The sequence below is a fragment of the Zingiber officinale genome, chromosome 5B, assembly GCF_018446385.1.
Source record: "Zingiber officinale cultivar Zhangliang chromosome 5B, Zo_v1.1, whole genome shotgun sequence".
Lineage (NCBI taxonomy): Eukaryota > Viridiplantae > Streptophyta > Magnoliopsida > Zingiberales > Zingiberaceae > Zingiber > Zingiber officinale.
In genome coordinates this window covers 5216927-5233642 of record NC_055995.1, presented here as the reverse complement: position 1 = coordinate 5233642, position 16716 = coordinate 5216927, and the positions used below count along the sequence as shown (strand labels likewise).

The 16716-nt window shown below is 36.5% G+C and overlaps 1 protein-coding gene and 1 pseudogene across 1 annotated transcript; one reads left to right on the top strand and one right to left on the bottom strand.

The window, feature by feature from the left end:
• Positions 1–8450: 8450 nt before the first annotated feature.
• On the bottom strand, positions 8451–11438 carry LOC121983987 (RNA exonuclease 4-like). Its single transcript, XM_042536723.1, has 7 exons — positions 10829–11438; positions 10654–10738; positions 10009–10117; positions 9847–9935; positions 9690–9754; positions 9511–9589; positions 8451–8918 (listed from the first exon to the last, which is right to left on the bottom strand). Exons 1-7 carry the CDS (start codon positions 11077–11079, stop codon positions 8769–8771), a joined length of 828 nt encoding a protein of 275 aa, XP_042392657.1. The 5' UTR covers positions 11080–11438; the 3' UTR covers positions 8451–8768.
• LOC121986456 lies at positions 11423–15161 on the top strand (annotated as a pseudogene).
• The last annotated feature ends 1555 nt before the right edge of the window (positions 15162–16716 follow it).

The window sequence follows — 16716 nt, the reverse complement described above, 5'->3', positions numbered from 1 at the left end:
ATAATAATAATAATTCTTTTAAATTCATTTAAAACTTAGACACATAACTTAAAAACTTAAATTCCGTTAACTTTAACTTTAAACTTAATTATGTAATTAATAAGTAGAACTTAACTGTTTAAGTTTAACTTCATATGAGAACTAAAATTGACTTGAATTATACCTTACATAACTGTGTCTAATAATTTTAACTTCATGCTAACTTCAAACTAAATTAATCCCACTTAAAAGGAAGTAAATAAAAAAAAATAATTATAACTAATACTTTCATTGACCAACTCAATCAATTAATATGAAATTTAAATTATTTTATTAAGTATTAAATTATTAAATCAAGTAAAAATTAATCAATAAATTATTGATAATGGCCAACTATTTTTGATTTAATAAAGTTTATCTTATTAAATCTTAAACTGAAGCTTAAGTACCTGAATCTAATATTAATTATTGATTAATCAAACTCAAATAAACAATTATATTAAAGATACAGAGATAAATATGTAAATAATATAAATGTTACCAAATCCCCTAGAACACTTAGGTAGACAAAGGTGTTAGGGCTTCAAATTTAACACACTCAAACCTTAGTATTATATTAAGGGGGAGTAATAAATAAGGAGGATTAATAAATTAAAGGAGTATCAAATTCAGGGGGAGGTTTTTTTTTAATTATCTCCTTAAGTGTTATTTTTTAATCTTCTCTTTAAAATATCTCTAGAGAATTCTACCTCAATTTTTTTCTACTTTGAATATATTTAGCAAATATTTTCAAAATTTTATGTCAGGTTCAGGAGGAGAAATAAAACTAATTGAGTTTTTCAAATTGAATTTTAAACTTAATTTTGAAAATCAAAGTTTAAAAACAACTTGTTTAAAATTGTGATTTTTTTTTTAAAATCACAAACTTTTTATCCTCTTTACTTAGTCTTTGAAAAATGAACTTTTTCAAGTATTTTAAACCATGGTTTTGAAACTAGTACTTTTGAACTTTTGATTTTGGAAAAAGAATTTTACAAAATTATTTTGAAAACTGCTTCATTTTACTTTACCAAAATTCAAAATCATTTTTTTTAATGTTTAAATTTAATTTAACTTTATTTTGAAAATTATCCTTAATCCAGTTCTGAAAAATTAAGTTTAACTTAATTTTGATAATTTAATTTGCAAAAACTTGGTGTTGAAAATTACCTTTTGAAAGTGATGTTTGCAAACTTAAAATTTATACTAAGTTATAAATCAACTATTTTTCAAGACTTAGTTTTTTTTAAGGATTTAAGAAGTAAAGGTAAAACTATCTTTTAATTTTAACTCCCCTAGGTTAACTTGACATTATTTTGTCTGAAGTCTGTATTTATGCTTACTTGACATTAGTTCTTTTGATGAATGTCAAAGGGGGAGGGTTAGGTGGTTTAAGTTAGCTAAAACCAAACTGAAAATACAAACTAACTTAAAAATCCACATAAATGCATTTTCTTGCATATGTTTTCACTAACTTAACCAGGTTGTCATTCCATCAAAAAGGGGGAGATTGTTGGTGCGGTTAACACTAACGATTTAACCCAGGTTTTGATGAATGACAAATCAGGTTAAGTTAGTTTGTTGTTGTCTAACACTTTGATCGAGTGTGTAGGAGAAGTCCAGACAGGTCGACGGGCTGACCGGATGTCTGGCACGAAGCCCAGCTAGGTCGACGGGCTGACCGGATGTCTGGCACGAAGCCTAGCTAGGTCGACGGGCTGACCGGATAGCTGGCACGAAGTCCAAGCGGGTCGACGGGCTGACCGGATAGCTGGCACGAAGTCCAAGCGGGTCGACGGGCTGACCGGATAGTTGGCACGAAGTCCAGACGGGTTGACGGGCTGACCGGACGTCTGGCAGGTAAGTGAGGTAAGTCACTGGAGGGGAGTGACTGCGAGGACGCGTTCCCGGGAAGGGAACATTAGGCGTTGATCCGGCTTAGATCCATTTCGGATATCTAAGTCGAGATCGTGACTAGATTCCGGTCTCGGAAAGACGGAATCTAAGTCATACTCTGTTTTGCTAATTCATACTCAATTTGCTTATCTATAAAACTGTGCTAACAATCTGTGTTGCAGGTATATTTGTCTCGGACTAACCTTTTCTTGCAGGAGAAGGACTTTCTGGAGAAGAGGGGTCCGGGCGCCCGGAGGCGAATTTTATCCAAGCCGAGTCGTCGCCACGTGGAGTTCGCTGATTAGACTTGCCACGTCGCACCAGGGCGTCCGGAAAGGATCTAGGCGCCCGGAGCAGCATATAAAAGAATCCCCAGGGGTGGAGCTTCAATATCAACTCAGAACTCTTAGACTGCTTGCTCTGCTGCTCTGCGATCCAACGACGCTAACGAAGCTCCGACAACGCGCTCTTTTCCTTATAGCTTTCCTTTTGTCGGTATAGCTTTGTTTTACTGTTTATTAGCATTTCTTGTACTGTCTTTGTAATTATCATTTCGAATTGCTAGTAAATTGCCCAACGAAAATACTCACGGAGTACGTGCCTTCGAGTAGGAGTCGTCACAGGCTCCGAACGAAGTAAAAAACACCGTGTTCATTTGTCTATTGTTTTTAATTCCGCTGCGCTTAACTCTTTTCAACGTAGTTTTTCGAATCGATATTCACCCCCCCCCCCCTCTATCGACGTTTCACGATCCAACATCTTCCACTCCGGCTCCGCTCGCTTGGGTGATTTCGTCCATCTGGAATAAGGTTCACGCAAACATATTTTCCGACCTTCTCGAGCAACCTTCCGCTTTGGCTTTTCGTCCCTCGAAAATGATGTACGCTTCCTTCTCATCCGCCATTGTACTCTTCCATAGCGTCTTGTCCCTCGGATGCATCGAGCTCATCGACTCTCTCATGTGCCATCCTTCTCGCTAGCTGCGTCTTTCGTTGAACTTCCTGTGCTCCTAAGTTCCTACACACTTAGACATAATGCATCAAAAGATAACATGACCTAACTTAACTTGGTTGATCATATCAAAACTACCACGGATACTTACAATATCCCCTTTTTGATGTGAGTAATCCAAATTAAGTTAGGGTAAATCAAAAACAAATAACGGTAAGGTAATAAGTATAAATTTTACAATTTAAAATATTTAATGCAAAAAGAAAATGTACCCTCCCCCTACACTTAATCTCTAATTCTCTCCCTTTAATCATATTAAAAATAGGAGAAATGTTTGAAAAATAACTTAGAAATAAATCAAAAATTAAGTTCTAAGGGAAAAATTGACCATCATTCAAAAAAATTTGAAATGTAACTTTTGAAATTTATTGTGATTTATAACGCTGTTTGGAAGAAATATTTTTTTTTAAATTATTTTTAATTGCTGAAAAATTCTAAAAAAATTTAGATCCGTTAATTAGATATGCCCAAAGCAGTGATAAATTTTCATAAAATTATAAATTTAATTTAAGTAGAAATAAAATATTTTCTACATAAAGTTGTATTTAAAAAATACTTAAAAGTAGTTTCTAAGCTAAAAATTCATGAAAAAATTTCTCAGAATATAATAGAATAAGTATTTCTACATAAAAAAATAAATTTTCAAAAATTTAATCTTGGAGAATTTTTAATACTAAAAATTAGTATTTAGATAAATAATTTATAGAAAATTTAATAATAGTTAAAAAATTTTAAAAATATTTCCTTGAATAAAGAATATGATAAATTTAGACCAAAAAATAAATTTTGTAAAAGCTGGCACTTAAAAATATTTTTAAATTGAACATTATGATTTTTGTTAAAAAATCAAAAAAATTAATATGACGGTCAAAAAAATGATGAAAATTTTCTTACTATTAAGAAATGGAATCCTCTTTTTCGAAAAATTAATGTCTAATTAATTTCAAACAAAAATTATACGGCAAAAAATTATTTAGAGAATTCTAAGAAAATAGCATAAATTAAATCAATTTAAAAGTATGATATGCATTAAAATTTAATTTAAGTACGATTTTGAAATCTAATATAAGTTTCTTCTTACCGGGATAATCGAAAACTTTCTAGAGATATATTTTGGTGATAATTTTTTAATTTGACTCTTATGATATCTAAAATACCAGTTTAACCCATTATAATTTTAACTTATTGAACATGTGAGCATGCAAAATTCTTCAAATTTTCTATTTCTATTTTCAATTTTTATCTTATTGAAATATTCTAATCGACAAGATGTTGCTAAGGTTAATTTTAATTCCTTATTTTCTTTTTTAAATTTTCCATTTTTTATTTATAATTTATAAGAATTTTTTGACAATATTTTTATAAATTTAAATAATTTATCATGAGATAGAAATCGTACCTAACTTACTTTGTCGATTTTATTATCTTATGCTCCCTCTGTAAAGCTGCTTTCTTCTGACGTTGCTCCCCCTTCATCGATGCTCTCGATGCTCATCTCCGATGAACTTGCTCTGTCGTTTTTTTGGTGACTTGCCATCAATGCAAGTCTGACATAGGCTATGACTCTGAATCTGATGACAATGTTTCACCCCATGTCGTCTTTAAATTCTTGTGCTTTTTCTGAGTCACTCTTTTACCCTTTTCCTTGCCCTTATCCTTGTTTTTCAGTTTTAGACAGTTGTTTTTGACGTGCCATTCTTCATTGTAATGATAACACCTTACTTTTCTCTTTCTTCTTTTGACCTGCACTTGAATGTCGTTTCGTTATCATCGAGAGAAGTTTTAGATTCTGGTTCATCCATTTTTGCCTTCAAGGCAATGTTGTGCTTCAACTCCTTCTTTAGATCTGCATATCTTAACTCATGAATTTCAAAATTAGAGAACAATTCTTCTAAATTGCTTAACTCTAAGGGTGCGTTTGGTTCGGGGTTATTCTTGATAACCTTGGTTATCCATCCAAGGTTATCAGCAAAAACTGTGTTTGGTTTAGGTATTCGATGATTTCCGAGTAATGTTCCATGCCCGACACGTCAGCAAAAGGGTCATGCAGCCCGGAATCGGAAAACCTCAGAAAACTAAGGTTTTTCTTGATTCCGGGGTTAACGAATTTTTTTTACCAAAAATACCCTCCGATAAGAAAAAACATGAAAAAAGAGAAAAAATGTAAAAAAATATTAAAAAATGTAAAAAAAATAAAAAAATGTTTTAAAAAATTTAAAATTTAAAATTTTTTTTAAAAATAAATAAATAATTTTAAAAAATAAAAAAATTTAAAAATAAAAATTTAAAAAATAAAAAATTAAAATAAATAAATAAATTTTTTTAAAAATTTATTTTTTAAAAAAAAATAAAAAATTTTAAAATGTTAAAAATTTAAAAAATTTTAAAAATAAAAAAATTTAAAAATAAAATAAATAAAAATTTAAAATTTAAAAATGTAAAAAAATATATAAATATATATAATATAAAAAATATAAAAACATTAAAAAATAAAAAAACACATAAAAAGTAAAAAAAAAATATACAGAAAAAAGAAAAGTAAAAAAATATTAAAAATAAATATATAATAATAATAACAATAATAATAATAATAATAATATTATTATTATTATTATTATTATTATGTATAGTTGGTTTTGTAACTAAGGGTAATACGGTAAAATATTAAACTAGGGTATTCATTAAAACTTTCAAACAAACAAGTTTTTGTTGCATTACCTAGGTTGAACCAAACAACATTGGTTATGTTTTATTCCTCATAACTTTGGTTATGTGATTACCAGGTAATCACATAACCAAGGTTATACATGATGACTTGAACCAAACGCACCCTAAGTCTCTAGAGATGAAATATGCATCTACTAGGGTTCCCTATTCAGGAGTCCTAGGAAAAGCGTTAAGCGCATACCTTAGCGAATCTCAGTTAGTTACCTTTCTTCTATGCGCCTCATTTTTGTCCGCCAGTGTACTCTCTCACAGCGCCTCGTCCCTTGAACGCACTGAGCCCGTAGACTCTCTTCTATGCCGTGTTTCTCGTTAGCTACGTCTTTCGCTCGACTTTATATGCTTCTAAGTTCCTACACATTTAGACACAAGGCATCAAAAGACAACAAGACCTAACTTTGACTTGATTGATCACATCAAAACTACCACGGAGTGCTTACAAGTTCCTCGAGGACAAGGGGATGCCATATAGCTGGAACAAAATGATCATTCCGCATATGGAGCGGAAGACTAGGTGTGAGTTGCTGGAGTGGAGTATTGAAGTAGCAACTTATTTCAGATAGAAAGTGAGAGCTTAGAAAGCGAAGACCCACAAGAAGTTGATCCTTGAAGAAGGTGACATAGCCAGACGAAGGACAATGAGGATGATCTTGATGAGTTGGGATACAAATGCGAAAGCTCTTAGGGATTTCTTAGGCAAATAGTCTTCAGATCGTAGTTGTCAAAGTCAGAATGAGTAAATGTATACCAAGGAATGAAAGTTTCTTAGGCTATGGACGGAAGAAGGAAAAATGATGGAGGGTCAGAAAGGGAACTTACTAATATAGGCCGTGAAAAAGGGAGTCTAGTTAGCAAAAACCGTTGGAGAAGAAGAAGAAGGAAGAAGATGGAGCACATGTGGTTTATTTTTGAGGCACTTAGGATTTTTAAACATGGGTCATGAGAGATTCTTTAAGCTCAATCGTTCGATTACAACGACCTGATTGTGGTAGCCGTTGGATCATAAAGGAGGGAATTAACCAGTCTGTATGAAAAGTCGTGCATCAAGTGTCATAGTAGTGAACGAGGAGTTCATAGGACGCATGGAGAGTGCCCAGGAAACGATATTTATGATGGATAAGACACCCAAATCATTTCAATAAAGAACGCCTTCCTACATATCATTGGTGCACTGCCTAGCCTATCTAGCGTCTAACATGCGATTTCTAAGAAAGATACAATTGGCAGTAACAATAATGTGGTGATCAAATGCATGGCTAGTTAGTCGAACCAGCCGGTCGGATGAGCAAGTGGAAACAAGACTCGGGTCTAGTCAATCGGCCATGAACCTCTTTCAACTAGATTTAAAGGGGAGACTAGTGATACGATATGTTGTGAGTGGATCCAGAGGTAATGTGAAATCGATGGTCAAGATGATGTGAAAGTCAAAGTCAAGGTGAGGTGACGGTCAAAGTAAGGGTGCACGTATCACGTATCCGGATGAACCACCTCTCAAGAGCGATGCCTCCAGTACAAACCCGGGCGGACTTGAACCCGATCGGGGCCACAGGGCACAACTCCTAACTCCCAACATAACCAAGAGCCAGGTGGACATACAGGACTTAGCACCCCACTCAGTACTCTTCGTTCTTCATATGAGCAGAACTCCTGGCATTAGCCCGGGTGAACTAAGAATTGACCGGATTTATGGGGTTTAGCCCCCCATTCTTTAAACATAAGTCTCTCAACATATGGTCAACTAACCTCAGATCTTGTCGGACTTAAGGGACTTAGTACTCCACTTTTCAATGCCAAGGGACTTAGCGCTCTACTCCTCAATGCCAAGATACACAGAATATGGCCGGTCATCCCCAGAGCTGGTTGGACTTAAGGGACTTAGCTTCCCACTCTTACGATACAACTTTCAGTATATAGCCGGTCGGCCTAAGAGCCGACCAGACTTCCAGAACATGGCTCCCCATTTCTTTCCGCCAAGACACTCTACATACGGTCTGTCGGTCATTCGGGGCTCAATTCCCCACTTCTTATGTACAAACCTCCTAGGCCAGTCGAACTACCTCCAAGGGACAACATTGTTAAAGAATCACAACAATCTGTCAGAGAATAGTAGCTACTCGATAGAGAATATTCCACCACCAAAGCATATACAAGGAACAAAACCTTTCTCCGAGAATGGTTGTACAACTTCCATTACTTGGCGTTACTTGACATAGTCTGACATCAACATTCTTAGTCGCCTCATTAATATAGGAGTTATAAAAGACGATTCTTGTGCATTAAACAGAACATTCCTTGAAGGGTGGTGGTACATATTTTATTACTTGACATTTTCTGACACTTCATGATTACGAGGGTCCTAAGGGTCAATATAAAAAAAGGTCTTCTCTATTGGCCAGGTACGTTCTCACACGTTGAAAAATATACACGCATTCATTCTACTGTTCATTTTATTCTCCACTTTTCACTCAGCTTCTGTATTGACTTGAACATCGAAGTGACTGTGCTAGAGACCCCCTCTCTGGTTCTTGCTCTAATACTCTTCTTAGCTCTCTTTGCGATGTGGGTAGGAAAGAGTGTCAAGTGTCATCTCTTCTCTATCTTAGAGTCTTCTCCTAGTTAATGACAGAGCCATCTATCTAGTGCATTATCTCCAACACTTTCGGATATTGATAGGAGCAAAATATATATATATATGGAAAATGCTAACTTGTCATAATATAATCCTAAGAAGGATTTGGGAGAAAAAAAAATTATGTTTTACTCCATGATAACGATGATATTGCTTAAACTAATACACGCGCTGATAAAGAAGTTCTTATAATAAAGGAATGTAGCAAGGAAATTTTTTAACAATATGCTTTTCTCCGTTTAGCAAGCTCCTCAATGTTTACAAAACCCTAGTCGAGCTTACCAGGAGCCTGTCTCCACTCCACAGGAAGAGAAATGCAAGGTCAATAAAACCAACTTCAGAAAAAGAACTGCACTGTTGCTTCATTCAGCTTCTAAGTTGGAAGAAAGGACAAAATTTGTGAACGATCGTTTTGGATACGAGATGCCAGTAGTTCTTGAGGTTCCATTGACATGCCACATACCATTTGGCTTTTGTGGATGGATGGACATTAGCTTTTCTTTGCATCCATCTGCTTCTTTTTCTTCTTCGTCTTCCGCTTGTTGAGCTTGGCCTTTAACTTGAATTGTTTCTTCAGGTTTTTCTCCCATTCTTTCTTATATTTCATGTAGATAAACATTGCAGCTCGGGCATCCTCAATCTAGACAAATGCACAAGGTCCAGTCTTTTGAGCTTAAACAAGGATGATTTTCAAGTATAGCAAAAATTTAGCTCATATAAGGGGCTAGTAGCCAGATTATTTAATAAACTATCCAATTTTTATCTAGTGAATTTTACTGAAACATAGTTAACTGTAACTGACCAGCCTATGCCAAATTGAGATATGATTTGATGAGCTTAAACCCAAACCCAAAGTCAAGTTTGAACAAGGTACAAGATCAATGTTGATTATTTAGCCAATATTTGATTGCATGGTTGATATTTATCCTTTGTAACAAAGGAAGAAGACATGCTCACTTGATAATGTTAATCTTGCCATGTAGCAATCATAAAATAACCAGTCCACCATCACATAATGTCGATGCAATTAAACCAATTTTCTCGATGTGTAGAGCGACATAGGATGTGATACTGACCTAAAATGATTTCCTACTGGCATATAGAGCTCATGATTGGGTATAATTAGATATGTCATTTCAACTAGTAACAATTAGAAGGTTTCTTAAGACTAAAATAAACACGACAAAATTACAAAGCAACAGATACTACTTGGAGAATTGAAACTCGCTTACAGGGCAGTGCTCATTTTCCTGAATGTTAACACCAAGAATCTCGGCTGCAAGATGCTTTAGCCCTCTTGTCCGATTACCCCTAATGTCATAACAGTTATTTCAATAGGAAAGGTTACAGCCAAACATAATTGAAGGTATCCTTTTTGAAACAATAGCTTGTGAAGTTAAAACGATCAAACCTTCGTAAGAGCTCATATTCTGAGGTATCTCTTATATCCTTCTTCGGGTGACCTAACAACAATACCTTCAAACGAAAGTTTGAAGTAGATGAATAATTTTTGTAACTTAAAATATCATATAATCTAAAACAAATTATAAGAACAAGTAGGCCAGCACCTTTAGATCATTGTGCAAAGCATGACCAACAAGTAATTTTCCTTTAATCAATTCAGCAACTTTGTCTTGAACCTCACAGAAATCCTTTGCTGCAATGAATAAATAACAATGTTGCCCACATCTATAAAAGCTAATGTAAAAGAAAAATAGTTAACCACAGACCTTTTTTCATGTTTTTGGGCCGGATGCCACTAATCCTAGTACGGAAGTCAACAATACGCTCCATTGGGCGAACATACTCATCGTATACCACATTACCATATGAATTCACCTGCCACAAAAGTAGCAAAGTGAGACCATGACAAGAGATTCTCAATCTATCATGTTCTAATCAAAATCCCTAATAAAATGGATGGAAGCCCTGGAAATTCGTACACTAATATTGACAGAATCGTAAAACAGAACAAGGTGGGATGGATTGTAACAACAAAACCACTGGACCAAATGTTTTCACAATTTGTGTCCTATGTAAAAGTTTGCATATAAACGTTTATGAATGTTGTATCATAAGAGTCCAATCACAAATCTAAATACTTTGAAGAGCCATGAACTTGATTGCCGCTTCAATCAAACTTATAATTAGGAAGTTCGGATTGCTACTGGAAGTTAAATTTCAGTGCTACAACTTGTTTGCGAACTATACATGTTCTCAAAACCCAAAGATGCATCATTGATTCAAGGAAATTATACTGTCTTGGGTGACATACAAGAGAAAGTAAAATCGAATAGACAATCTAAGAGTAGAAATGAGAATGAGCATTTTTTGTGTGGGAGAAACAAGAATAAACATAGGAAACAATTAAGCACCAGCGTAACCCGTCCAATTGCGCTTTTATTCCCCTCAGAGCTCACACCGACCATCTCACAGTCCATAGCCAGTGCATCCGTCAAACTGCAACCAGAAGAATAACGAACATGAAAAACGCATCCGAAAGAAGAAAGCTATCTACTTTCGTAGAACCAGAGGGCACAGGAAGGTAACCTGAAATCAGCGGAGGTTGGCGAGAGAGCAACAGGCGGTGATGCATCCGGAACGGGCTCCTCCCTTTCCTTGCGCTTGCCCAACACGGACCCCACTAGGGTTTCCGGTCCAACATCAGTGGAACGGGAGGGTTTAGCGGGTCGGCGGGCCTTGAGCTTCTGCTGGAGTTGCGCCCAGTTGGGATTGAAAGCCAAAACCTCGGGAGCGGGTTTAGGAGTCGAAACCGCCGCCGCCGCTTCGCCGCTGCTCATCTGATTCGTCTCCGGCGTCTCGATTCAGGTCCAGGTTGGGCCTTAGGAACTCCACTTCGCAGGACCCGTCGATTAACGTCGGCTTAGAAACTAGGGTTGAAATTTAGCCTAGTTTGAATAATGATTAATGATTAATGATACGATTACATTTTATTATCCAGAATAAGTTTAATAAATCCAAAAAAGAAATTTTAAAAATTCTATTAAACTTCAAAGATATTTTAACAACTTCCCTTCTTAAAAGGGTTAAAAGGGCCAGAATCCATCGGACACTTCCCCTGGCCCGGTTTTAGCAAGATTAGGGTTCGCTGCCACACTGATATCTATATATACAACCAACGCTATGGTTCTTATGATCCAGTAGCCGCCGACGTCGGGGGGAGAGGAAGCGGAGAAGGCGATCTGAAAACCGAAAGCACGGTCGCCTTCATTTTAGGGTCCTGGTTTCGTTCGTAGTCGCTTGGCCTGCCATCATCCCCTCGCCGAATGCAACTTCGGTTCTTGGACTCTACATTGTGGCTGATGATGTTCGTTTCTAGTTTGAAACATCATTCGCTGCTAGGTTGCAGTTCCATCGGTATCAAGTGGTTGGGAGGGAACTACCTACGGCGACCGATGACCACCCGAAGATCTACAGGATGAACTGTCGGCGACGAATGAGGTCCGTGCTAAGTCAAATTTCTGCTGGGCTTTCGATATCGCGTTTCAAGTGTCGTGTTCATTGATGCTTGCTTCTTGTGTTCTTTCATTGTTTTCTTCTATTCTCGTTATTTTATCATTTTGGCTGATTTATGACGTCCATGGTTTTCTAATGCAGATATTTGACCGAAAATCCACTAAGATGAAGAACTATGACATCCGGTTAGGGTACCAATGCAGGACAGGTTATCACGACGTGTACAAGGAGTTCCGTGATATTACTCTCAATGGTGTTGTCGAGCAGATGCATGATGAGATGGCTTCACGTAATGACAGCTATGGTTCCTTCTAAACTTTGCAAGAGGGAGAACACCAAGCAGTTTCATGGCTCAAAATCAAGTTTCTTTCTTTGAGAAAGGCCTCCAAGCAGGAAGTTGAAAACCACATTTAGGCTAAACCTCTTTACACAACTTATGTTGCTAGTACTATATTCTTGATTTTTTTTACTTATTGTGCAATCTCATGTGCATTTAATACATGATTTATTGATTTGTAATTTGTAGAGCCCAGCGTTACCTCAGTTACATGCTCTTCATGGGTAATATTTGCATCAAATTATCGACTGTTCAATGGTATCTTTTCGAATGGAAAAGTTTCATTGTTATTTTGGGGTTTTGTAGGCCCTGCTACTGCTTAATGCATTCTAGTTTCATGCAACTCTCTTAACAAGCTGCCACATTAAAGAGCTTTTAATTCTAGTGATGCATGTGGAAAGTCTAAATTCTTTTTTATTTTTGTAATTTTGGATATGCCACTCTTCTTTTTCAATTGGGAAGAGATATCAATGATTCATAACATATTTTAGAGCAAATTTTGCTTTATTTTAACTTAATTTTTTCCTGATTGTAAAATTCAATGTTGTAGTACATTATTTTATTGATATTCGGACATAAAATCCTAGTAGCAATATGAGAGGCTGAGTTGCCTCTCTGGCATATTGAAGGGCAACCTTGCCAAGGTCATCAATTTCTGTTTGGTTTCCTTTTTATTCCTGTTGCCAAAATCTCCTGGCTATGTTGCTGTTGCATGCCATTTCCCTCTCTAGTGTTTAATGGCCGAAGCAATTGCCTACATGCATTTGACAATATAATTCAATTTGGTTACAAGATCATAGTAGGACACATAAAAGAGTGGGCAGGTATAGTTTTGACTATTGTCCTTGCATCAGCTAGAAATCCCCTGTTTTAACTATTGAAGGGCAACCTTGCCAAGGTCACCAATTTCCGTTTGGTTTCCTTTTTATCCCTGTTGCCTAAATCTCCTGGCTATGTTGCTGTTGCATGCCATTTCCCTCTCTAGTGGTTGATGGCTGAAGCAGTTGCCTACATGCATTTGACAATTCAATTTGGTTACAATTTCATAGTAGCATAGAAAAGAATAGGCAGGTGTAGTTGTTACTATTACTCTTGCATCAACAAGAAATCCCTTGTTTTAACTATTGAAGGGCAACCTTGCCAAGGTCACCAATTTCCATTTGGTTTCCTTTTTATCCCTGTTGCCTAAATCTCCTGGCTATGTTGCTGTTGCATGCCATTTCCCTTTCTAGTGTTTAATGGCTGAAGCAATTGCCTACATGCATTTGACAATTCAATTTGGTTACAAATTCATAGTAGCATAGCAAAGAATAGGCAGGTGTAGTTGTTACTATTACTCGTGCATCAACAAGAAATCCCTTGTCTTAATTATTGAAGGGCAACCTTGCCAAGGTCACCAATTTCTATTTGGTTTCCTTTTTATCCCTGTTGCCTAAATCCCTTGGCTATGTTGCTGTTGCATGCCATTTCTCTCTCTAGTGTTAATGGCCGAAGCAATTGCCTACATGCATTTGACAATTCAATTTGGTTACAAAATCATAATAGCATAGAAAAGAATAGGCAGGTGTAGTTGTTGCTATTACCCTTGCATCAGCTAGAAATCCACTGTTTTAACTATTGAAGGCAACCTTGCCAAGGTCACCAATTTCCGTTTGTTTTCCTTTTTATCCCTGTTGCTTAAATCTCCTGGCTATGTTGCTGTTGCATGCTATTTCCCTCTAGTGTTTGATGGCTGAAGCAATTGCCTACATGCATTTGACAATTCAATTTGGTTACAAATTCATAGTAGCATAGAAAAGAATAGGCAGGTGTAGTTGTTACTATTACTCTTGCATCAACAAGAAATCCCTTGTTTTAACTATTGAAGGGCAACCTTGCCAAGGTCACCAATTTCTATTTGGTTTCCTTTTTATCCCTGTTGCCTAAATCCCCTGGCTTTGTTGCTGTTGTTGCATGCCATTTCCCTCTCTAGTGTTGATGGCCGAAGCAATTGCCTACAAGCATTTGACAATTCAATTTGGTTACAAAATCATAGTAGCATGCAAAGAATAGGCAGGTGTAGTTATTATTACCCTTGCATCGGCTAGAAATCCACTGTTTTAACTATCGAAGGCAACCTTGCCAAGGTCACCAATTTCCATTTGGTTTCCTTTTTATCCCTGTTGCCTAAATCTCCTGGCTACGTTGCTGTTGCATGCCATTTCCCTCTCTAATGTTTAATGGTCGAAGCAATTGCCTACATGCATTTGACAATTCAATTTGGTTACAAAATCGTAGGAGCATAGAAAAGAATAGATAGGCGTAGTTGTTACTATTACTCTGATATCAGCTGGAAATCCCATGTTACCTTGCCAAGGTCACCAATATCTATTTGGTTTCCTTTTTTATCCCTGTTACCTAAATCCTCCCGGCTATGTTGCTGTTGCATGCCATTTCCCTCTAGTGTTTAATGGCCGAAGCAATTGCCCACATTCATTTGACAATTCAATTTGGCAAGAAAATCATAGTGGCGAGTTGAGAGACTGAGTTACTTCTATCATGTCATCGTCAGCGGGCAACCTTCCCTGATGCCTAAGCCTTCTGGCATTTTACTCTTTGCATGCCATTTTCTTCTGCAGTGGTTAATGGTGCAAGCATCTGCCCACATGCTTTGACTATTCATTTTGTTGCTCTTAACATATTTTTCAGCACCGGCAAATGACCTTTTCATGCCTTACTATCAGCATTGTTACTCTTGAAAGCATTCGTAATTTATCATCTTGCAAAGATTTTGTTCCTTTAAAACATTTTCTGTATTTTCAGGATTGATGTATTTATTTTCTAGCAGCCGGTTTCGTCTTGGTGGTTTACTGCTAAGGATGGTTGCCCTTGTCTGCTGGGAACTCAACATGGCAGATTGTTTGTCTTTGTATAATATTATTTCTGGATTAACCTTTTCCCGCTGCTTGTACTGCATAATGTTGCTTCCTCGTTGTGTTCCTGCAGTTTCAGTGAGGCATAAAAGTGTTAAAACATTACTAAAACATTAATACATGTTTAATAAATAGATCTATTACATTATTATGCTAATGATATATTATTTCTTGGAATGAATGCATTGCAGGGTGATTATAATGTTTCGACAAGGATTGTTATATCTTCAGAATTTGAATGTAGTGTTAAATAGGTAAGAGTTTGTGTTGCAAGGTTTGACTGTAACATATTAGTAAAATTATATGGGAGGGAACATTAGGGTTATGGATTTAGAATGAAAAATGAAGTAGGAAAATTATATTAGATTTTGTGATAGTTTATATTTTTATATTATCTAATACATTTTTTAAGAAAAAAATATTTAGTTATCTTCAAAAGTGAGAGTAATAAATTATAAATTTATTTTTTTATATTTAAAAAGAAGGATAAAAATATTTGTAAAAATTGTAAGATCATTTATAAAGAAGCTTAACTATTTAAGATAATTTAGTAGTGTTGGAGATATATTTTAAGTATAATATTAATATAAAAAAAATATATATGACTTTTAAAAATAAGTGGTGAAAGTTAAAAGATGAGAAACAAAATATATTTAAGAAGAAGATAGGTGATTATATAATATGAGATATGAAGATTATACTGTGGAACTCAAGGTATTTTGATGTGATCAAACAATCTAAGTTAGGTCCTGCATTGTCTAACTTTTGTGTTTAAGTGTATTGGAACTTAGGAATACAGGAAGTCGAGTGAAAGACACGGCTAGCGAGAAGGACGGTACGGGAGAGAGCCGACGGGCTCGGTGTATTCGAGGGACGAGGTGACTGCGGAAGAGTATACTGGTGGACGAGAAGAACATGTGCGTCGTTCGAGGGACGGGAAGGAAGGCTGCTCGAGGAGAAGGCCGGAACTTAGGTTCGGGTGAGCCTTATTCCGGATGGTCGAGATTACCCAAACTATCTGAGACGAACTGAACCGGAGCAGAGGTTCCGGATCGAGAAAAGTCAACTCTGTTGACTTGCCTGGTCCAGGCACCCGGACCAGTCCGAGCGCCCGGACCAGTCCGAGCGCCCGGACCACTTCGGGGCGCTCGGAACCACTTCGGGCGCCCGGATCCGGATTTTGACCAGGATCGCGTCAAACGCGATCTGATCGTTGGGGGATAAAATTTTATCTCCCCAGGGCGCCCGGAACCCCTTCGGGGTGCTCCGACCAATGCAATAAATATAGCATTGATCTGCACAGTTAAATCAACTCACTTGTAATCAGTTTTTTCTGTGCTTTCATTTTTATTCTTTTTATTTGTGCTGTCAACGTTGTAAAGAGGCTACTCCGCCCGAAGGAGATCATCAGATAGTGCGCTTACTTTCCTAGGATTAGTAATCCCCTGATTGCAAACCAAGTAAATCTCTTGTGTCTGATCTTTTCATTTAGTCTTTTCTTTTTATTATTACAAGTGTTTGTTAATTAGTTGAATATCCGAGAAAGGTTTTTGGTGTAATTTTTATAGGGCAATTCACCCCTCTCCTCTTGCCGGCCTCCAAAGGGGCCAACAAGTGGTATCAGAGTAAGGCGCTTCAGGAGGACTAACTACTAATGGAAGCAACGAGATGGCCGGACCAAGCATCGTTCTACTAAAATTCGAGGGGGACTT

Excerpts from the sequence above, each read along its gene's own strand:
- LOC121983987 (XM_042536723.1), bottom strand. The coding sequence starts at position 11,079 with ATGAGCAGCGGCGAAGCGGCGGCGGCGGTTTCGACTCCTAAACCCGCT. Across the intron at positions 10,739-10,828 it reads CCAACCTCCGCTGATTTCAG|TTTGACGGATGCACTGGCTA; the intron begins GTTACCTTCCTG and ends TTCTGGTTGCAG. Across the intron at positions 8,919-9,510 it reads AGGAAAATGAGCACTGCCCT|ATTGAGGATGCCCGAGCTGC; the intron begins GTAAGCGAGTTT and ends GCATTTGTCTAG.